We start from the raw sequence: 23,047 nt of genomic DNA, 5'->3' as shown, positions 1-23,047 counted from the left end.
AAACATTTGTGAATTGTCATCCCTTTAGTAGTTCTCAGGAAAATATGTCTTGGAATATCTCCTAATTATGTGTGCAATGGGAGGAGGCTTGAATCAGGATTACTACTGATGTTGGCCTAAATCTTTGCTCTTTTCAGTTGCACTTTGACAATACTTTATGGGTAGATCATTATTTGTGAGCATAGAAGTTTTTAGTGTGTTTAGATTTAGGCTCTTCAAAGCTCACAAGACTTCATTAAAAAGATTAACACAACTACAGAAGTAAGATTGTTTAGAAATACCTAGTTTTAAACCCCCCATTATGGTTTCAGAAGTCTGTTTAAATAATTTTTTTTCCTGAAAAGTGTCTGGAACTATTTACTGAAGAAATTGGTGGGTTTATGTAACTTAGAAAGCGAATGGTAGAGATTACTCTTTAAAAATAAAATGTGCTGTCTGGATTTCGTGACATCCAAGGCATGACACAGTCATTAGCTATAGTTCTAGATGCCAGTCACACATGCACTCACCCTGTTCTTTTTTTTTTTTATCTGATGTATCTGTAACTCTACAAAGAATAATCTCTAGAAGGAGTACAGTCATTCTCTAGCAGAAAACCAGTACTACTTGGCTCAGTCAGGTAGGCTGCCTGTAACTGCTCATCACTCAGTGGTTCAGACAAAAGAGTAAAAATCCCTCAAAGCACTTTACTCACACAGTAATGTACAGGAGAGGAAATTCCCTCTGAACCACAGCTAACAATCAGATTATGTGTCGAAGCAGGAGCAATAACAGCCTCTGCAATGGTAACTCAGGTGATGCATGACTACTAAGTTTTCTATTTCTTTTTTAATTTTCAAAAATTACCTTTTAGTATTCCTACACTATATTTCTGGATGTGTCTAACTATTTGGTATACGAATCATCTTCTTCCTTTTAACTTTAGCTTAACGTGTTGGCATTTCGTTTGTGTTCTTTTCTTACTACAGAAAAGATAAGCAAGACCACTTTATTTTTAACAATCTTCTTTACCAAATTATCTGCCACATCTTGTTTTGTCTTTTTGTTTCTTGTAGAAGAAATAAGCTTAGATTTCAACCAGTGGGAAAGGTTTGACCATGGTGCTAATGACTTCTTGTCCTTTTGTCTAAGTTTGCTCTTATTCTATGTTCTTTCTATTTAAGAAGATGTGAGAAAAATTGAACTTCAGACAGAATAATACACAACTATCAGTTTATTAAATGGCATCTGATTAAATCAGAGATTGACCAAAATACAAATCAGTAAAGAGGCTTTGTACATCTCTGTCAAGAAATAAATGTAAAGGGATGTAATTGACACTAATTAGAGAAGAGTCCTGTCACCACCTTTAACTGTTCCTTATTTTTATTGTTTCTCAAAAAGGGTTTCTAAAACATATAAAATACAGTCATATCACAAACCAGAAGTAAAGCTGTAAAAAATATACACCTGATTTTTGGGGGGTTTTTTGTTTGGTTGGTTTTTTTATGAAGATTATAAAAGCTATATGATAAACATATATACAGGGTTTTTTGAAGTTGGTTCATTTCAGCTCAAGAAACATAGAATATCTATGAGCTTCGGCTCAACCATCATTAAATTAAGAGTACTTGAAAAAATGCATGAGTGATGGATGGTACAAATACAAAAGGTTACAATTCATTTTCCTTCCAGTAAACATGTGTAATTTAAAATAGTACCAGTGGAGGTTTTCTATGCTCATTACCTCAGAGAGAAGATAGGTAATTTGGTGTATACACATAAGAAATCTTTGTGTGAACTGAGACCAAAATAAGTCATCAACATTAAATGTTTAACAATCTGAAGTATTTAAATAAAGCTCTTGGTTATTTCTCATATATAAAATACAGACTTCTAGTTTAATTTGAATGAGTTCCAAGATACAAAGTAAACTGTCTCTTACTTTCAAAATACACTGTAATCATTTACAGTCTTTAAATGTATTTTCTTGGTTTCATGCAGGTTTTGTCTAGCCAATGCAGTCATGTCCTCAATTACATTGGATTTTTTTTTTGTATGAAGTAGATACAGCACTTCCAGGATTAATGAATTCTACTGGATATATTTTTCTCACTAATAAAACTGTATATATTTAAGGGGAAAATAAATAAAAACAGAAAATAAATTATTTTAGACATCACTTGAATTTTCTAATGTCATAATAATTTAATCTAATATTCATTATTCCCAGTTAGTACAAATAGCTCAAATCTCATGAATTGAGATGGAATAAGCTGGCATCAGTCCTGCTGAGCTTTTGTACTCCAGATTTTTCATTAAGACTTTGTTCCAGTTTACTAAGTGGGGGCTTTGTTTTGTGTGTTTGTTGTTTTTCTTTGTGTACCTTTTTAAATGTGAAGGCAAGGACAGATTTTCAGTTTTCTTGCCATACATTTCTAACTGCCTACAAACCACCTTCAGGACCCTGATTAGCACAACTATTTTAAGACTGATTCTTCCTGTTCTTAAAATACAATTATTCCTGTTTCACTATAGAAATCACACTGCTCCACATTCTTCAAGCTCGTAAAAAGAAGCCTGCTACATTTGGCTAGCAGATTCCCCATAAGAATGTAGAGTCAGTCCTGAAAAGCAATATTTATAATCCTGGATATAAGTTTGCTAGCTATTAAATCATTTAGTCTCTCACCTTCTTGAGTAAAATTTCAGAAATTAGTATTCCTGAATCATTCAGATTCTACCTTCAGAGATGATTTACACTGCTGCAAGACAAGTCTCTCTTATTTTGCATGGCTAATTTCCTACATTATTCAACAGGGGAGGAGGAAATGGTTGTTTGTTTTTTACAGTTTTGCAGATCTATCAAAGGCAACAAATATAACAAATTACGTACAGCATGTGTTTCAGAATCCCTATTTTCACAGCAAATTAAGTTCAGGTGCATTGGATGGAGTTGTAAACAGCTACTTAAATACCAAAATATATGGTGTAATTGTCCCAAATTTAAGGATGGGCTGTACTGTAAGATTTCACATTCATATGGGACACAGAAATAGAGCTCTGATTTGTAAATTGTTTGTAGAATTATCCATCCGTATAAGGCTTAGAAAAAGGCTCTTCTATGGAGCGGAGCATTTGCAACTTCAAGATGAATTAGATTTAGGCAAATTCTCAGAGCTGGAATCCTCATTGCTTGGGTCCTAATATATCGATTAGAACTTACTATAAGACACAATATTATACTTGCAGAAGAAATGCCTTCATGACCTTCCATGTCTTTTCCATCTCTGCCTTGTATGGCTATTTTTCTACGGCTCAGTCTTAGGGCTTTTTATGCCAGTGCATGGAATCATTTTGCAAAGTGATTATCATTTAGTCAGGCATGACATTGGAGTCCATGTGACCCCTCAGGCAGGAAAGACAAGATTTCCAAGTAAAGTTATTTTACCTGTTACTAAATATGAAATTATTGCTGTAAAATATCACGAATTCGATCTTTTTTCAGCATTGCCATGTAACTCCATTGCAACTAATCCAGGAGCAAAACCTGCCTACATGATGAATGCTAGTTATTTTTTTTAACCTGTTTTTCCTTCTACTCCCATTAGAACCTGTTCATAATGAAATGTAATTATATTCACAATCTGAAGCTAATTTAGAAGTGGATAGTCCATTTGGTTACTAAAATGGGGTTATTTTCTCACTCGCTGATTCCTTAGTCATTGCCACAGCTCATACCACCCTGCTCCGTTCATGTGATGTCCTGTGTCACCTCTGTGATAAACCTCCAGAAGTGTTGCCATAAGTGGCCAGCCCCCGTCTTCGGGGCAGGATGGCACTCTGATTTTCATACATTCTTGAGCCAGTGTGTGTTGGTACAAGCATCTTCCTTGGGTGCCTCTTTTGGCAGGGCAGTATTGTTACAAATTCTGCTGTACTTGACAGATCAGACCTCACCACTCTGGACTGTCAGAAACCTGTCAAGTGTACACATTAGCAGTGAGACTGACTCCAGAAGTCCCTGTCCCATACTCTGCAGAGATGGAACTTATTCCCGGCATTTATAGTGCAGTAACATTTTGGGATGCCTTCTCTAGAACAGTATGGACCACAGATGTGGCAACATTGAGGCCACAACATTGGATCACAGAAGCAGTCTCAAATGACCCATGCCTGCAGTCCAGAAAAATCAAGAAGCCATTACCATCAAAGACAGCATCTGGGCCATACCAGCAAAAATTCTGAATAAATTAGTTTCCATGCATTTTTCTTCCACCACCTCTGGATGAAGATATAAATTTAGATATGTTTGAGCCAGATACAGGCTGTGACTTCCTTCCGCATGTTCCCCAGGAGAAAGGCAAGTGTAGATAGGGAATGGAGAGGCCTGACTATTTTTTGTATCATTATTGGGTTACAGTAAGAGGTGTGCTCATGCAAGGCACATTTAAGTTCCTATTCCTGTTCCAAGGGATGTTCAACTTGCCAAGGAATTTCAGGCCCTAGGCGATGAAAGAGTCCTATTTAGTAGGCCTTTAGTAGGGACAAAATTCTTCACTAACCCACCCTTTTGTAAATAAAGGCCTCTTCTATTCTTTTGACATTTTATATGGGATTCTTAGTAGCAGTTTTGGATTTAAATGTGACAAATTAATAATGAGATTTAATAGGACGAGAAGAAGAAAATCAGATTAAACCAAAATAAGCAGCATTCATAACATATGTAGGCTTTACTAATTACTCCAAGGATTAACTGCAATAAAGGTATAAAGGGATAGATTAAAGAGCAGGATTTAGATGACTTCTGCATCTGACCTAAAATGATCTGGATGTCTTTAAGTTGAAGATTTTTGGTATTGTTCACATTCAAACACTTCTAAGAGTGAAAATGGCTTTAGGACTCATTTTCCTCTCAGTGTCTAAATGCCACCAAAGACCAGACCGTGCAGTAACACCTCCTCCCCTCCCTGTCCTCTGGGAATCCACATGGTAAGTGGATCCTATTGGACCTCCTGGTTTTCTTGCAGAGTAATCTACCTTTGGTACATGTGGTTATAGGATGTCTAACACTGCACAAAGCATGGTCACAGAGAATAGCTTTACACGTAGTTGCTTTGTAATTAAACTGTTCATTCAGGATGTGTACAACCCGTAGGTCAATTCTTTGCCTGAAGTAGGTGATTAGTGGGAAGTATTAAGAGATAAACCCCGAAGAAAACTGGTTCTTTTATCTTTAGATGAAAGAAATACTAAACACACTAGCACTCCTGTAGAGTATATGCCTCCTTTAACGAGTCTTCATACACACACACCAAAAAAAAAAAAAAAATCCACAGTGCTTTTCTGAAAATAAAATTATGACCCTATGGATAAATACCAGTTATACATTATGAGTATTAGCATTTTGAGATCTGGGGGCTGTGGATTCCTTACTATCCACTCACAGTCAGCTTCCACAACGTAAACACATATTGCTGTAACTTCTGCAAATTTTATCAAACCACATGCCATGTAATGTCTTTCAAATCAAGTTCTATAGTTGCTAACATATTTTTAAAATTTTTTTTCCAATAGCAGTGACTGTTTCTCAGTTGAGTTCATTGTTATGAAGAGATACATTGGTAATGTATCTGTGCTTTTAATATTGAGGCTCATCCAAGCATCAAAGTGAAGTGTGTTATTTCAGAACTTTAATTGTTCCAGCATGCTGGTACTTCTAATAGATGTATGTTCTTCCTTAATTAAAGACAACTCTTCAAGATCAGTACACTGTGCCTCACTGATCCACGACTGCCTCTGCTAACTCCCAGTCAGCCAGTGAAGTTTATAGAAATCTGACTGTAAACTGGAAAGAGAATCTTTCTCTTTAAACAAGAATGATTTCCCTTGGCAGGATACAGAGATGAATCACTGCCAACACTTTTCCTTTAAGAGCCGCGTTAATAAAATTGGGCCAGATAATACTCCTTATTTCTGAAACATCTCTTTCTTAGGCAGCCTCATATTTCACCCAGGTCTGTGGTAGGTAGCCTGACAGCAATGAGGCAAGTCAAGAGAGAGGAATGAATTTCTCCTTCTGTGCTTACAAAATGGATATTATAGTAAATAGATGTTTTCTAAACTGGATTGGCAGAGCTCTTTTATTTTTGAAGATATGCAACATTTTTTCTCCAGACAACAGTTTGGACATCGTAATCAAGTCATGCATACCTTAATATTTGTGCAACTGCAATCACTGTACAAACTTAACAGCACTCAAGTGTGTTTCTGACAAATCTGCAGAGCTCAAAATTTAGAGTCTAGTCATGGATAGTTGTCTTTTTTGTGCTACACATCTATACAGACAAATTTACAAATGTATCCAGATACCTTGCAGTTTTTACTGTATTTATACTCAGAATAGCCTGGGTGATGGAAAAGCATTAGTCCAACTTTACACATGGGAAACTAAAGCGCCACTGTAAGACCACTTACCACATTCTTTCTATATGCATTAGAAATTTTCTATTGAATGTTAAGATGTGACCAACCAAATCTGCAAAACTAGTTCATGAAATGAGAAGCAGACTTCATTATATGCCATATTGTATGATTTCTGTTGTGAACTATAATTTCTGAAGTTGATATTAGCTTCACTGACTCTTTTCCTAGTAGACATTTGACCTTTCCAGAATTTGCTTCTTTCTCCTCTAATGATAACCATTTTTCTTTACTGAAACAATTCATTTTATTTGTTCTCTTTTTTTATTACAGTGTTTATTGGTCACTTTATCATTCTTCTGTATCACTTTCAAAGAGCCTTGCAGATTGTTAAACACTTTCTATATGGATAGTTGGAACTGTGATTTTGTGAAAGTCAGAAATAAATTGTAGTTCAGCTTGTAGGCTGTGTAAAGCAATTCAGAGCCCTGCTACTGCTCTTTGTTCTGACTTGAATCACTCTGTTGTTCTCGTCCGTACGCGTGTGTTGATCAGACTCCCGACCGCGAGGATAGTTTTATTGCCGCACAAACAGGGATTAGTGCTGCGCTGCACTCATTTTCACTTGTGCCCTGATTTCCAGCACTCTTTTCAGAGGTGAAAGGTTAGTGGAGTAATTCAGTGTGCTACTTCACCTGTCTCTGCCTTCAAAGAATTACTTAGTCTGTACATTATTATTAATGATAGCAGAAGAGAGCAACACTGCTGCTCTAAGATCACTGAAGGACACTATGATGCATTTCACATATCTCATTTTCCACGTCAAGACACACAATATCCTTGACACGGTCTTCTAGGAGTTCATTAAGTTTAAAACAGGTGATATGTGGTTAACTATGGAAACTTCCCGAGGCAAAGTGACATTGTAAATAAAATTACTCACAAACAATTCATCTTCTCTTAATCCCTTCCTCTCAGAATATTAAATTGTTCTGTGACGTATTTGGTATAGTATGTCTCACCACTGCCTTTGCCATTTTTACTGACTGGTCTTTTTATAACACTAGCCTGGATACCACTGAAAACAACATTAAAAAGTATAATTAGATATTAAATATTTTTTTAAATTAAGTTTAAGGGTGGTTTTGGTGAGAATCAAGCTGTCAGTGTTTGCTGTTAAGAAGATTTGTGTTTCAGTGAATTATTCGTTTCTTCTCTTGCCCCAATCTTAATTTTTTTTTTCCATTCACCTTTTGGGACCTATTTCTTAAAAGTTGGTACAATATTAAAACTGACAACATGTGGATTCAGAAATCTTGGCTTTCACTGCAAACAAATATGGGAACATCCTGCAGTGCTATTTGCACTGAAATGACCAAACAAAATGTAGTTACTGAAAATATGAACTTTTATTTTGGGAAGGTTTGTTTTTAGGGTAGCCAATCCTGGTTGTGCAGCTTTATAAAGATGACTCCAAAGCTGCTATCCTATAGATGACATACAAACACTTCAGCTTTTCCTGAAAAAAATCAAATTTAGTATTCCATAGTATTTTGTATTCCGAAAACTCTTCTAAATGTGTAACTGAAATTCAAACAACTGGAAAATTATTTGTTTGTTTTCTACTACAGGTCACAGAGTCTGTCTAAAGAATAGGAAACATTTAATTTTTGGTGACTGATATTTCAGTACAGGTAGTTCCCTAGAGTCTCTTAATAGGATGCCTCTCACAGCAATGAGGATGGAGTCATTTATAGTTTGGAAGGAATAAAACCTTTCAAATTACATCTAACCTAACCTTTGGAAATTCTTCCACTGTAATTACACTCTTCAGCGGGAGGCCAACTCTTCTGAATTCCCCCTGATATAGAGCTGAATCTTAACCTGGACAAAAAAAAAAAAAAAAAAAGTAAATATTTGGCTAAAGAAACTGAGATTTTTATAGAGCTGTGGGTTTTTTTTAGTTTTTAAGGTGTTCCAGAAATCTTTCTGAGAACCAACTTGTAGTGGTGTAATAACTGGCTCCATCAGCTGTTCTCTGTTAAGACCGCAAAACATTTCACTAGAAATACAATTCTACTTTATAAATGCTCATAAAAAATATATAAAATGCATGCAAACACCCATAATGTACGTTTTAAGTCTAAATGTGTGTCTCTTTAACCATGTTGGCATTACCAATTGGAATTTCATTGCATATTGTGTGGCTGACAGAGAAAGCACATTGAAATCGAGCTGTTAAACACACCATCTCCATTTTTTATTTCACTAGAGTATGTTTGCCGTATTTTTAAAAGAGCATTGAAAAGCCCAGGAGATGAATTCTGCTCTGAAATTGCTATTTGCTGACATAGAAATAGCTATAAAAATACAAGCTGAGAAAAATACAGCATAGCAATATATTTTCATTTATTTGGGGGGAAAGTAGTTTTAAAGAAGAATTATAGTCTGTCTTCTGAATGATAAACCAGTTTAACTAGCATTAAACACAGCTGAAATTTTGTAATGACCAAACCTCAGCTCATCCAAATCCCCAATAGCATTAACTTCCTAGAATAGGGCTGTAAATTTGATTAGCCTTACAACAGACATGAGACACAAATGTTCTTCCTTATTCAGTCATACTAAGTGGCTGCAAAAGAAGATGACAAGGTGGTGTAGAGCAGCGCATCCAACCTTTTCAAGCTATGGAAAAGCTCCAGCTCACCCAGCTTTCCAATCCACACAAATACAGGGCAATTTCATGAATTCTGATATAACATTAGGGTTACATATGGTGAGGTGAGGAGGGATTTAGCAGCTGCAGTCTTCCTATAAATCATCCAGAAGCTTTTCTTCATAGTTTAGTTCTTTTGATTGACATTTTCCATGTAAACTACATGGCTGAACCATAGCTTCTGTCTTTGCCTATATAATATGATGCTTTTTTTATATATTTCCATTACTCATCCACTGTCCTCTAACATGAGATTTGATGCTGTAACTCCTGCTGTGTTAATCTTTTACATGGAGCCAATCAGAGTATGGGATAAAAAGTTTTCTTTACACAAGTTAAAGGTTATAGAGGCATCATAGGGCAGATTTTTAGAAGTTAGAGTCTGGGACTGGAAGGAACAGTAAATTACAAAACCGTAAAGATTTCCAGGTCCAAAGAGTTGCAGCAGCTTCTCTGGTGGGCTGAGAGTGCATACCACAGCACGATTTCGTACAGTGGCTACATGGCCACTGCCCCCCACAAACCTGCTCCCAGGTTCCAGTACTGCCAAGTTGTTAATTTACTTTGGGTTTATTTTAATTTCTTTCACTAGGTTGTTCTGATAACACATTTCTGGCATAGCTTTATATTCCTGTCACCTGGTTTTGTTGTCATTTGGACACAGTCCCATTTGGAGTCAAATTCTAAAATGAACCCTGATTCAATGATGAATCATGCTACTTATTAAAAAAAAAAAAAGGCAAGCAGTTTACAAGTTACAGAATTAATTTCTAACATCAAGAATAAAACCACAGATATATACAAATGGAAAATAAGAAGTAGTTTTCTGGTAAAGAGAAATGCAAACATGGGAAAAATGCCCATATGAATTTTGAGATCCAGTATTCCTTTTTATCTCTTAATTGGATAGTTTATGCAGCAGTTGTTTTATAAATACATATTTGACCTTACTAATGGAGATTTCATAATACCCCTTAAGCAGTGCAGCCCAGCTGAGAACCATGTGATGCTCAGCCATGTGCTACATAGTTTAGGGGGTAAATGGTAACTGCTGGTTTTAACTTGTTCTTGGTATTTTGTAAGATTTCTTCCTCATACTCGATATTTTGCAGGACTTGAACACTATAACCAAGGCTCGTGCATGTTGAGAATTAAATTTTTTAATTGTTTTAATTAAGATGCTTCACTTTATCTTGTAATCTCTATTTTATGGCCCATCCCAGTGAACTGTATAGCAGTGGTAACTCATGACTCATGAAGTGTTGAGAGATTTGTCTCCTTGGGCCTGCCAGCTGGCTGAAGCTACCCACACAGGTGCAGGAAGAAACTGTGGCATTTCTGGAGCTCATATGCTGTCCTTAAATCCTGTGGCACAAATGCAGCATGGTGCATGGAATTGGCCAGTGTGCCACTGGTTGGGTGGCTCTGATCTGAAGTTTAAATTTCCCTCCTCACCAGCTGCCCTGACTTCCCAAACAAAGCAGTTGTGCCTCCTGATGGCTTTATGGCTTCACAGGAACTGCTAAAATAAGCCAGCTCTTCAAACATCTGTTGAAGAGTGCTTTCTAAAGTCCTCTTAAATAACTACATGTAATGACAACACACCTCCGGACCCTCTGATAGAGATGTAAAAGTAGTGGGGTCTGAGTGTCGGTTTTTCTATTCCCTCAGTCTGTGGTCTCACAAGTAAGTGGCTTTGCCAAATTGTGGGTTTGTTCTTTCATTCAATATTGTATCTAAAAAACTTTTAACCAAACTGAAAAAAACAATGTCTTTACTGTTATTACTGAGAGTACTTTTTAGTAGCGTTCACTTGGCAACTGGCTGTGAGTGCAGATGTTCCCACTCATGCTACAGCAAGCAAGGACCTCTCTTTGCTTCCACAGACCTGCTTCATACAGGCAGACAAGGATGGAAGGAGACACTTGCTGGGGGAACCACCCGAGATGACAGTTGATTCTCAGGTTACCCTGTGGGAATTTACACACCTACAATAAAAGCTTTGTAGACCTCAGACGTCTTACAGGCCATCACCTCCTCTCTTTCCCCAGCTGCCAAACAAAATACTGCAAAGACAAAGGCTTGAACATATGGATAAACAAACAGCCCAGTTCTCTACATTACTGGGCTTCAACAGATTTACACACCTTCTTACCAAGAACTCCTCTCACTGATTCTCTCACCCTAAAAGAGAGGAGACACCTTCCCATACTGGGAGGAAGTGAGAGGAAGAGCCTGTACCTTCCAAAGCCTTCTAAATATGTATGTTGTTGAAATATTTCCTTGCTCCCAGAAGTAGATATACATGGGAACCCACACTAGGAAACCAAACATTGTAATTATCATGGAAGACTGGGGATGATGATGTGATCCTCAGTACCCTTGAAGTGTATCAAAGAAATTGGTTTATGCCTCTCAGTGTGAAAGACATGCTTTCAGAGAAACATTCATCCTGCACATAAAAAAAAATCTTTCAGATTTGAACAGGGTAAATCTTTACCACAGCACATCACTTTTCACTAACTCATGCAAGGCTTTATAAAGATCTTAGAGGCAGCCCTTTAAATGCACACTAAACCTCAAGAAGAGCTTGCCCCATTCCCAGATTATAATGTCTTGCAACCCATCACAGCCAGATGCCTCAGAGGCCAAACACCACCTTCCCCAACAGTATGAAAACCAGGACATTCATCAAATTTTTCTTCAAAGATTCCTTTCAAGTTCAAGTTTCTTAGTCTCCACTTCTCCATGGGTCTGCAATAGTGTTTCTTTACACAGTGGCATTGCATCCAAGGAGGGTGTGGGAATTCGCAGCAGTGCTGTCAGGCTGATCTCCAAACTACTGTTATGCTATGACAAGGTTTCCCTGTGGCTACTTCCTAAATTTTTTGTGAAAAAAATGTTGCCCTTTCCTATTACCCAAGTTCCCTATTTACCCTACAGTGCCTCTGAAACCTTGTTCCAGCCACGGATATCTTTTTGTCTCCTTAAATGCCCACATACTGTTAGCCTCCTATTTGCACAGAACAAAACACTTCTGGTAATCCCCTACATAGTTTTTGCACCTTGGCTGAGGAGTTAAATGCGATACACTTTCTAGTCTACAACTTCTAAAATGGATCTTAGATCAGATATGCTTCTTTGACACTTACGCATGTCAAAATAGTCAAGTCCAGGCCTCGGTGAACTTCCCAGGTTATATTAAAATATTAAAGGTAAGCACATGCAGAAAGTGTTCACAGGACTGAGACTACAGGGACATAGTACGCTGCAGTCACAGTGATAACTTGCCTTACTAATTTAGAGTGTAAACTCGACATTCAAATCACAGGCTCTTCCTGGTAGTCCAGAGTATGCATGCAAACCAGAAGATTTTTTTATTAGATATTATTTACTAATATTTGGTGATGTTGGCAGTATGCAAATCAATTGATTTTTGGCTAAACCAACATATTTCTCCCATCATAAACTCTTATCATTAACAACCAAACAAAAAAAGCCCAGATTTACTCTGCTTTGCAGAAGGTCTGACATTTTGCCCAAGGAATTTCAGTGGTTAATAGTACAAGCACCACACTCAGATTACAGCTGTACCAGGGAAGTTAAAAGTCATACTGTTCAATGGCACCATCTTCAGTCAATTACAAAGCTAATTATCACCTAGTTTTCAGAAGTCATATTCCTCTGGTCTAAGCTGGGAAAAAGAATGGTATCAGTACCTCTGGACTTATATGGTACTTCTCAGAAGATTTACTGTTGCAGCAAAAATATCAAGAGTATGGGTTCCCCTCAAAAAAGGAAAAATCACTGTACATTTTGTCTGCTTTAAATTGAGAAGAGAAAAATGTCTGAAAGAGAAAAATGTTGATTAAATGCAATCACTTACGGGAATGTCTTGACTTGGTTTGTTTTTCTTAGGGGACTGATTGGTTTTGATTAATTATTTGTGAAGTAATTTGTAGATTCAGACCATATCATGCAGCATTCTAGCCATGTGAATGCTCAGAAAGTTCCCTTAAATTAAATTACAATTCTAAACTTTGGAATTAACCTCTTTTGCTTTGAAAATAGTACTTACTGCCTTAATTCCTTCTATTTCTTTTATACCTTAAAAGTGTTAAAAAAATTGAACGTGGTGATAGAGTTAGAGCCCATCCTCTTCTTAGGTGAGAATATATGTACTTGTGGGAGTCTAATACCATAAATAAGTTACGTCACCTGAAAGTGAATTTTATCTCAAAATGAAGTTATTGGAACTTTTTTTTTGGTGAGGTGGAATTTTAGAATATTGTTTCAGTTATATGTTTAACAGAAATGTATAGCTAATTGCAAGCCACCTTCTCCCCATCTTCCTTCCACGCTTTCAAAATTAGGCTAGTAGAGGTAGGCACATTGTTCTTACAGTTTAGCCTAAGAGAACTGCATGAATGTGGGTCTAAAAATAGCCTTTTTCATCCCTTCCAGGGCTGATGCGTATTTCACACTCTGTGTTTCCTTTTCAGCTGACCCCCTGGTTGGAAGCATTGCCACTCAGTATATGACTAACAGAGCAGAGCACGACAGAATGGCCAGACAGTGGACCAAGCGATACGCCACATAGGAACCTACTCTAGGATTTGCTGGACCTGTGCAAGCACATTCACTAAGTGCATCAATAGCCCTTCCCTCCATTCTTATTTTTTATTAAATTTTGAACCATTTTGTGACAAAAGGTTGTCCTTACTTTCTTTTTTTTTGTTGTTTTATTTTTATTTGTTCTGGGGTTTTTTGTTCTGTTAACTTGAAAGCTGTTTCCCTCAAATGTAGACAGGGAATTTTGGTTATCAGTGCAAAGAATGTTGGATCTGTAATAGTATAGAGCTTTATCACAAAGCTTTGTATTAATGTGTGGGATTGTTTTTTTTTTCTTTCATGTGGTTTTGGGGAAAACAAACAAATTCAGAATTATATCTCGTTTCTACTTAAATGTAGTGTTTAGGGTTATTTTTTTGTACTGAAGTCTTTAATGGTGGGTGCATGCTACTGGGAACAAGTTTTGTATAAAAGCTTAAAATCAAGAATCACTGTGCATTACTAAGACTGTGTTTATCACTAGCCTTCTGTTTCCCACACAAAAGGCTATTGCATTGAACAAATTAATATGTATTTTGATTTACTTAAAAAAACAACAAAAAAAAAAGTGCTTGTAAATTTCTTAGGGACCTGCCACTTTTGACTGTGGATCAGTTGATGTACACTTGTATTATTAAAGCACTCAATAAAACACTGTGGCTGATAAATGCACTTCTTGCAAGACGGTGCTTTTGCGTTAGTGCAGCATAGGCTGCATAGTCCTCACATAATACAACTGCAGGTTAAACAACTATTTTTAGACCTGAACTATTATCTTCTTCTCAACAATGCGTTTCTTAACTCAGAATTCTTCATTGTGTAGATCTGTCATATACAAACATTTTCCAAATGTTAAGGCCTTTCTTTCACGTGCCTGTGCTCAGCCTTGCTATTCAGAAACCTCATGCTACATCTTTTATACTATGGCTTCACTTTATCCATCTTGTTACATTTAAAATAGTTGGCTATAAAAATAGCCTTGCAGTGAAAGCAGAATATTGATGTTGATTTTATACAGCAGGCCTCATTTTGCCTTTCTCCAAGCTCTTTGACTGTAAAAGCTACTGTTATTTAAAAAAATAAATGAAGGTTTTCGATGGGAAAATTGAGCCCATTGCACCAATCATTCCCAGCACGTTCAATAGTAAGGGTATTTCTATTCAGATTTGACCTTCAGGCTAATTTTAGATATGCAGCCATGGAAGGAAAGCTTGTACTTGGCTAAGGAAATGTGTGGGTGTTGTGATTTAGAAAATATATACTGTGATGCTGATAACTAAATGTTCTTTGTGTTACAAGGCATATTGGAAAATCCCTGTCTCGTATAATTAAACGTTACAGATGCTTTATACAGTGCTTGCCTGCCCTCTCCCCTCTCTCCTTACCTCTCATGCTTAAAGAAGATCTTATCTTTAAAATATACATTACAACAGGGTCAGTATAAACATACAGGGAGACCCAATCCCATTGCACTCCAACCCATTTCAACTGTCATGAAAACTAAAGCAGTCAAGGTGACACCGTAGGGCCTCTACACCCACCACTGCACTGCTCAGCATTTCCAGGCTCTTTTGTTTTTCTCTTGGCCATTTGCTACCAAACTGAACAGACATTCAGCTTCAATCCACTGGTGAGTTGTCCTCTGTGTGAAGAGAAGCTGAACGCTGATGTTGTTGTAGGTGATCTGATAACTACCAGCCCAAGAACCACAAGGATGTCAAAGAAATAATCAGATTCTCTTGATCAGAGCAAACGGGAGAATCTTCTGGCGTCTGTAGAAGCCAGCTGTTTACAAGCCCAGCCATACAACGTTTTGAGGCCAACAGGTCCTAAATACAGACATGAAAGAACGACGACATTTCAAAAATGAAATGCATAACCTAGATTTCTCTGAGGCAGAACCACCTTCTCAGGACAACTGGTATATGTGCTTGACTTGCGAGTTGCCTCCACCATACAATTTGCCGTGGAGTACTCCAGATCTGAAGAGAACCTTCCTGCTGTAAAAGTACAACAAAGGGGTAAAAGGAGTTAAAAAGAAGAGTGCACCCTGCCCTCTGCAGTAATGGCATTGCTTCTCCTCTTATCCCAGATGCTGAAGAGATTCCTGCCATAAAAGACCTGTATTCCCTGAGACAGTAATTAATGGGTAATTTAAGATTTCTTATTAAGTACTTTCAGAGTCTGTCACGTTGCAACCTTTATTTACACTCAGCTGAGCACAATGCAGTGATTTCCCAGGTACATTTTAAACCTACTTGATAAAGAAATCTTTAATTTCCATTATCCCGAGTTTTGTTCTTCTTTTGCCAAAATATAAAGAAGAGCCTATATTCCTCTCTAAAGAAGATGTAACAGAAAGATAGCTGAGATACCTTGGAGGAGGAATCACAGAATTCACAATAAGTATCTATTCTCGGATCATCAGCTCTCACTTGCTTTTTTTATTGATTAAAAGCTGTGTAGTTTGAATTTGCCGGTAAGTTGCCCTCTGTGTGAATCTGTACAGTCACACTGTCCTAGGTAATATAAAACTACTGCCTTAATAACCATGGGGATCCCAAAGAAATAATCAGGAAAGATCAACCCACACTGATTAAAGCAGATGCAGAGTCTTCTGGCATCTGCAGGAACAAAATATTTGAAAGTCTGACCATAAAACATTCTCCTCTATTTTCAAATCTGCTCCATTTGCCTCCCAAGTAATTCCTTTTCTTCATCTGCTAAATCTGGGAAATATGAAGCATTATTTGAAACCTACTGCTGTTGCTTAGAAGAAATGAGCCATCCCCAACACCATTCAGTCTGCCAGTAGAGGCACAGTGAACCATAAGGCATCAACATGGTCTCTTTTTCTCCTTTTTTTCCTGCATCTAGAAAATTGTACGCGTTGTTCTATCTCCCCCTTGCTCCTCATATCCTCTCCAAATTTGACTGATTCCTGCTTCCTCTTTTATGATAAATCATCTTTCTAATTTCTTCTAGCTGGTGAAGTCCACATGCTGCCCTCATACAATTGGGTATGAAGATCATTCAAATGATTCGCACATTTCAATATATTCAAGAGCATACAGTTGTCCTAAAACCACATATAAAGGCCACCAGTTCAGCAAATCTCAGTGTTTTTTCAGAGACAAACAAATGCTAAAACTGGGGTTTGTTTTATAAAGACATCTTACATCTGTTCTGAATTCAATTGCAATATCAAGTAAACAGTATTTAATTTCCAGTAACCCCAGCTAAATGTCACTGTCCATACCCTTTGAGTTCAACTCAGATGAAGCAAAAATCAAGGAACTCTCCAAACTGTATTCACCCATTCATGGATTACTGAAGTGGCCTTCACCTCCCACCACCCGAGTGACCAGCTGATTTCCCTCTTTAGAAAACTGCAGAACAACAATGCTTAAATCAAGGTACCCAAAACCATCCTGAGTTTTCAGGGATAGCGTTTCCCAGCTGCTCCAGGAGCGAGCAGGGCCATAACCCTTTTGATTACATGCATTGTGGGTGATTGCAGCCAAACAGTTAAATTTCATTACAACCAGCTGTTATGCCATGAATAAGGCAGGAGTAATTCCTTTTGAAAGATCTTTGTGCAGGTTTTTGTATTGTGAGCTGCAGATGGATACACAGTCCTATCCTGTGCCCAAGTGATGGGCAGCAGCTCTCAGCCCTTCTTTCTTGCTACCCTGTGCAATGATAGCATGTAAATATAGAACACCAGAGGGGTTGGGGGACCCATAAACCCCAAAATTGGGTTCCTCTTCAAAGCCCTCTCAACCTTTTAAATTCTGTCCGTACACATATACTCTGGATGCTTTACATGCTCTAAACACTCTTTTAGCATGCTGGTACAGTGTGCTTAATTTAATCTCTCTGACTTATTCCTCCTCACTCACCCATTCCTTCTCTCTGTATGGTTTCTTCTGCTTGACTGATTTATTACTCACAGCTGAGAGACCACACAAGACACTGATCACAGTTCAAATAGCTCTTCCAGAAGTTGCCTGAGCATAGTAACCCTTGTCCCCAGAAGTGTCCCCAGGCTCTCTCTGCTCCCCCTTGCCTCAGGCAATGCCTATTAGAACAGGGAAAGCAGATGTGTCTCCAGTGCAGTAGGAAGGTGCCTTCAGACAGTGCAGCATCTCCCAGTTACTCCAGCTCCAATGTTATCCTGGGGTTCCTTTTCTCCTTTCCAGTTCTCAGAGACTTCTCTTGTCTCTGAAGATGGATATCTTGCCCCAAGCCCAGTGTGCTTGCCTGCATTTTGAGTGGGGCAAACTGTAGCAAAGGCTCAGTGAAAATTCTGGCACCTCCAAAGTTCCAATGTCCGGCCTTGGCAGCCACGATTCCTGCAGAGCCAGTTCTGCCTGCTGATTTTCCATCCTCAGTTGGTCTTTCTTCTCCTCTGCTTTTCATTTCTCCTTATTCTCATATCTCCTTCATTAACCCTTTCACTTCTCCTCCTTTTCTTCATGACATCAGTGTTGTATCTTGATCCTTCCTTCTCCCTGCATCCCTCACCTCAATCACAGCGCTGTTCATGGTCATGAAGAGACCACATCTCTAACACTGGGCTTCCCGGAGCTGCTTGAAATCCCCTGATTTTTAGGTCTTAGAAGCAAGAAAGAGCTTTGTGTGAATTAAGTACTTCCTCATTGTGCCATGCCTGGCACTGGCTATAAACTAAATCACTTCTCCCACACACATCATTAGCAGTAATGAAATCCGGGCTGTCCTCCTTAGCATGGTATCCATATGCAAATGAATTTCCTCAGCTCAAACGATCTGTACAGCCAATGCATGGCTGCTTGGGATGCCTCCAGCAGCCTCTGTCGGGTCACAACTGGAATATATTTGGAGACTACTATTTACCAGGAAGAGTTTTATGATACCTTTAAATCCATCATTCTGCGCCCTAATTCCATCATGAACTTTAATAGGTACTTGCAGCACTCTGGGATAATGAAAAGGGCAAAGCAAAACATCCCTTTCATGTCTACTTTGATTGTGAAAGAAAGTAGTCATGGACTAGTGGAAGGTTGAAACAAAGACAAGGTTACTAAGACATCCTAATCCCTTGCCAGTCCTAAATTAGAAAAATCCCACTTCATGTAACAACTAAATAAAAGATGTGTTTACTTCTACAGACCTTGCAGAACAAAATCCAAAAAAGTCGCTATCCAGATGTCCCAACAGTAAATGTGGATGATCAGATCATGCATTTCAGGAGAGGAAAATGCATCCCCTAGGAAGAGCTTTCCAGCACCCTCATTTCCTCACCTCTGTCAGGCTGCATGCAGGACTGCCTCCTTGACAGTCCCTTGGGAAACAAGGGCTGGAAACAAGAACCTCGGGTCATTCCTTATTGTCACTGCTCCTCAAATACACTCACTCACAACAGGCATTTGTTGCTGCAGAATCAGTGCTGGGGTCCCCTTTTGTGTCGCTGAGGACCTTGGGGTCAGGAAAAACAAAGGGTCACACTTCAGTTTCTGTGAAATGCCTCCTTTCTTTGCAGTTGACTCATACCCTTTGTAAGGCCCTGAATGGAGCCTCTTACATGAATGGGGCTCCTACCACAGGGATTTCAATGCAGCCCTGCTCCTTTCTTCACTTGTCATAAACCTGGCAAAGAGAGTGCTTTGCTTATCACGCTTCGGAAACACCTTGCTTATAGCACAGCTTAACTGTGCACTCGCCCATCTTTAAACTCTTCCATTTACATTTCTCAGATACCTCTCATTATGTGTGAGTGTTTCTCTTGTAATCACTTATAAACGCCAAGGACCTGCACAAATCCTGCTTCCTTCTTTTCGACCACATGCAACCTTCATCCCTGCTCCTCTCTGCTGCTCCCCACTTCCTAAATCTGCTTCTTCACTCAGGATTCCGGCACCCAAATCCCTTGCTTAGCCCACCAGCACAGCAAACAGAAGTCACCTCTGCTCCAGACTCCTTACAGCCCATCACTGTCTCACTGTGGTGCTCCAACACCTCACTGAAAAAGGGAAAAGTCCACCCCAGCACCAGAGATTGCTGCCATATTTGCAAAATGAGGGATGAAAACCTGCTTCATTCTCCTTTATGTGAAAGAGCACATAATGCTCCTTGTGCTCGGCACTGAAACACTAAGGTGCAAATCCTCTCTGCAGATCTCCTGATCTCAAAATTCACAACAGCACTCTCCTTTGCTCTTCTAGGATTGCAAGTAGTAGCAAAATGGTTTGTATTAAATGCCCTGAATATCACATATCCAATAAGCAGAATAAAACTTCCCCCACAAAAATCTGTATGTGGTGATGACTTAGTCAACTTTTACCCAGGAAACTAATTGTGTGAATTAAAAAGTCTCTCCTGTTTCCTGTTCTGCTTCATTATGTATTGTCATTACCTCTTGCTGCTGCTTTAAAAGAAAATCTTCCTGAAATCTACTTAGAATTTAAACCCTTATTGAAAAGCATCAAAGAATAATCAAAATGTGCTCTGTCATATCAATGTAATCTAATCAGAAAAGATTATCAGAATTATTTATATACATACATTTTAATGATAATTTAATAATTGATAAGCTTAAAGAAATAATCTCATTCTCTTCTATTTCATAATATACATCACAAAATACTATATTTCATTACTGTGTACATTTGCCATTTTATCTACTTAAATGCAGATTTGAATAACTTTGATCAATAATTTTCTAGTGGAAGAAAAAGACTATTTCTTTTGCAGTGTAGTACTGTGTGGACTTACTCATCTTAAAAACATAATCCTATTTGTAATCTTTTTCCTTCAATTTATATGAAAGATTGAGCAAAGTCTGCAAACAAAGAATGCCGGTAGTTACTCGAGCCCTGCTAACGTGCTGGTTGGAACTGTTAGCCATAACCCCTGGGTATAGTTTTCAAAGATGGCACTGAAACTCTGGAGGCAGAAAGACAAGAGATGCAGGCAAACCCCAAGAAGAAGTGAAAAGTAATGACATGAATAAACACTGCGCTCATGCACTACAAATTTCCTCCACTAATGTATTCATGCTGCAGCAACCCCCTTAAGTCAGAACAAACTCTGCCAACTGCCGAGTGCTGAACAGATCGAGCAAATGCATTGCTGCACCTTGTCCGTCTCCAACAGCTGCACGAGGGTCTTGAAGGGCACGGGGATCCTGGCTGTGTATGGGAGCAGGTAACTCCTGGAAGCCTTGGGAAACTGCTCCAAGGGACTAAGGGGACCCGTCCTCCCTCCCTTCCTCCCCCACTTGCATCCCTCCCCCTGCCACCACTCAGACCCTGGAGAGATACTGCCATGCCTCTGGCATGTCCAAATTCAACCTAACACAGAACCAAAAGGATTTTTCCAAGATTCAGAAGCCAAGTGTAGAGCCAAAACTGCCAGCAGGTAGTGCTCTTCTATTAGACAGATCATGCAGAGATGATTCTGTGACAGGACTATTACCCCTCAGCAGCAGTTAATGTTCATTGCACAGCTTCAGCGATCATGAGCCTTGAGATGCAACGTTAGGAAACTCTTCGTGGATTTTTTTTTTGGTGCAAAGAGTTTTCTTGTCGTAAAAAAACCCCCAAAACACCATAACGTACATTGCCTCTGTGTGTGTGTCCTTTCCTCTCCTTTTCCCACACACTCTGCCCCTCCCTTGCCAAGCCCTCAGGAGCACACATGTGTGTGTTATACATGTATTGATGCATGTTTGATACACATATGCCTGCTTTGGGCACGTGCTGGCACCTCCAGGACCAAAGAGGGTTTGGTTCAACTTCCAAGTTCCCCCAGCAATGTAGGGTAGAGTGGAAGTGCAACCACCTCCAGTGGTGCCTACATGGGTGGTTCCATCAGTGCTGAAGGTAAAATAAAGAAAATAAATCTAGCAGGAATGGTGAGGCATAAATGGGGAGGCATTTAGGAATTAAAAAAGGGGGGAAATATCAGTGGAAAACTTCTGTGGGTCTAGCAGAAGTAAACTTGTCTAAATATGTAAATTAAGGATCAAAATGTCACCTTCAGTCATAAATGATTATCCCAACATACAGAGCAGGTTTTCCCAGTCTAGTGTTGCACTACACCTTGGCAAAACAGGAACACTTACACAAAACACCCAGTCCATAGTCTTGAAATTTACAGACTTCCCTTGTTCCAGTGAGAGAGATTAAAATATTAGTTACCTATGGACAACTAATTCATAGATGTTATTACACAGCCTAATAAAAATTACTGAAATTATTAGGAATATTTAAAGCTGCTAAAGTAAAATCACTCCTCAGGCTGAACTCCTTAACACTAAATACTTGTCTCTTACAGACCTGTTCCTCCAAATAAACATTTCCTGCTCCAAGAAAGCACCAAAACCCATCAGCAAGGAGAGAAAAAAAATAAATATCTCCAGGTCTTTATTAAATTATTTGGAAAAACTAAAATGTGTTTAAGTCAACAATTCTCCAGGGAAGTGGTCAGGCGCTCACTAGTGGTTGAAGTTACTTCCCTTATTCCCTACAGCGGCTCTCTCGCTACTCCACCCTGCCTGAGCAGGAGGGACAGTCCACAAGACCCATGCACAGTCTCAATCGACCTTCTCCATGGTTAAATTCATGCACTGTGAGTTATATACAGTCTGTAGATCTGCACAACCATCCTTGACCCACAAAGCTGAGCACGTGAAGGCTTTTTTCAGAATCAAGACCTTTTATAAGGTCTTTTATCAGGTAGGTAGTTTTGCCTGGTGGGAAGATTTCAGTGGTATTTTCTACCAAATCTAATATAAAACTCATCAGAAAAAAAAAATTATTAACTATTTAGCTGTGTTACCAATTCTCCAAATATTTTTACATACAACTGTATTTCTTGCACGTATATGAGATCTCTCTCTTAATGAATCTGCTTCAGCTGGCCAAATAACTTTTCTTCATTATATTGCTTTTTCCTCATACTTATTTGGTTTTTAAGTATTTTGCTTGTTAAAGTGCCTACCCTCAGTATGGGTCTGCTTTAATTTCATAGAAGTACTTAAAAAATAGTCCTTCGTGGATTTGCCACTCGAATGTTGCAACGCTGAAAATATGAACATAAAACACTGAGTAAACCTAAATTAAACTGCTCTACAGGAATGGAGTTTTATTGTCTCAGCTGATAGAAGAACAAAATGTAAAAGGCACACCGAAAAGTAAATTCAATTAAGTGCTAGTAATCTGAGGTGTCATTAGTAACGTAAGCAAAGAGAGGTGTTGATTTACAATGTGTTGTGTTCAGCCTGGCTCTGGTGCTCTAAGCAGCTCTGCCAGGAGGAAGGAGCCTGGCAGGGTG

At 38.6% G+C, this 23,047-nt stretch overlaps 1 protein-coding gene across 3 annotated transcripts in view; it reads left to right on the top strand.

Moving 5' to 3' along the window:
* LOC126640617 (ubiquitin-conjugating enzyme E2 E2) overlaps window positions 1-15,078 on the top strand; it is a 204,033-nt gene extending 188,955 nt beyond the window's left edge. For all 3 annotated transcript variants that reach the window (XM_050316593.1, XM_050316584.1, XM_050316576.1), the window contains one exon: window positions 13,621-15,078. In XM_050316593.1, the coding sequence (XP_050172550.1) occupies window positions 13,621-13,718 (98 nt within the window). In that variant the 3' untranslated portion in view covers window positions 13,719-15,078. The remainder of the gene's footprint in view (window positions 1-13,620) is intronic.
* Window positions 15,079-23,047: the final 7,969 nt, after the last annotated feature.

The sequence above is a fragment of the Myiozetetes cayanensis genome, unplaced genomic scaffold (genome assembly GCF_022539395.1).
Source record: "Myiozetetes cayanensis isolate MyiCay16 unplaced genomic scaffold, myiCay2020 scf1, whole genome shotgun sequence".
Classification (NCBI taxonomy): domain Eukaryota; kingdom Metazoa; phylum Chordata; class Aves; order Passeriformes; family Tyrannidae; genus Myiozetetes; species Myiozetetes cayanensis.
Note: the sequence above shows the minus strand (reverse complement) of the source record. Positions and strands in the feature narration are given on the sequence as shown.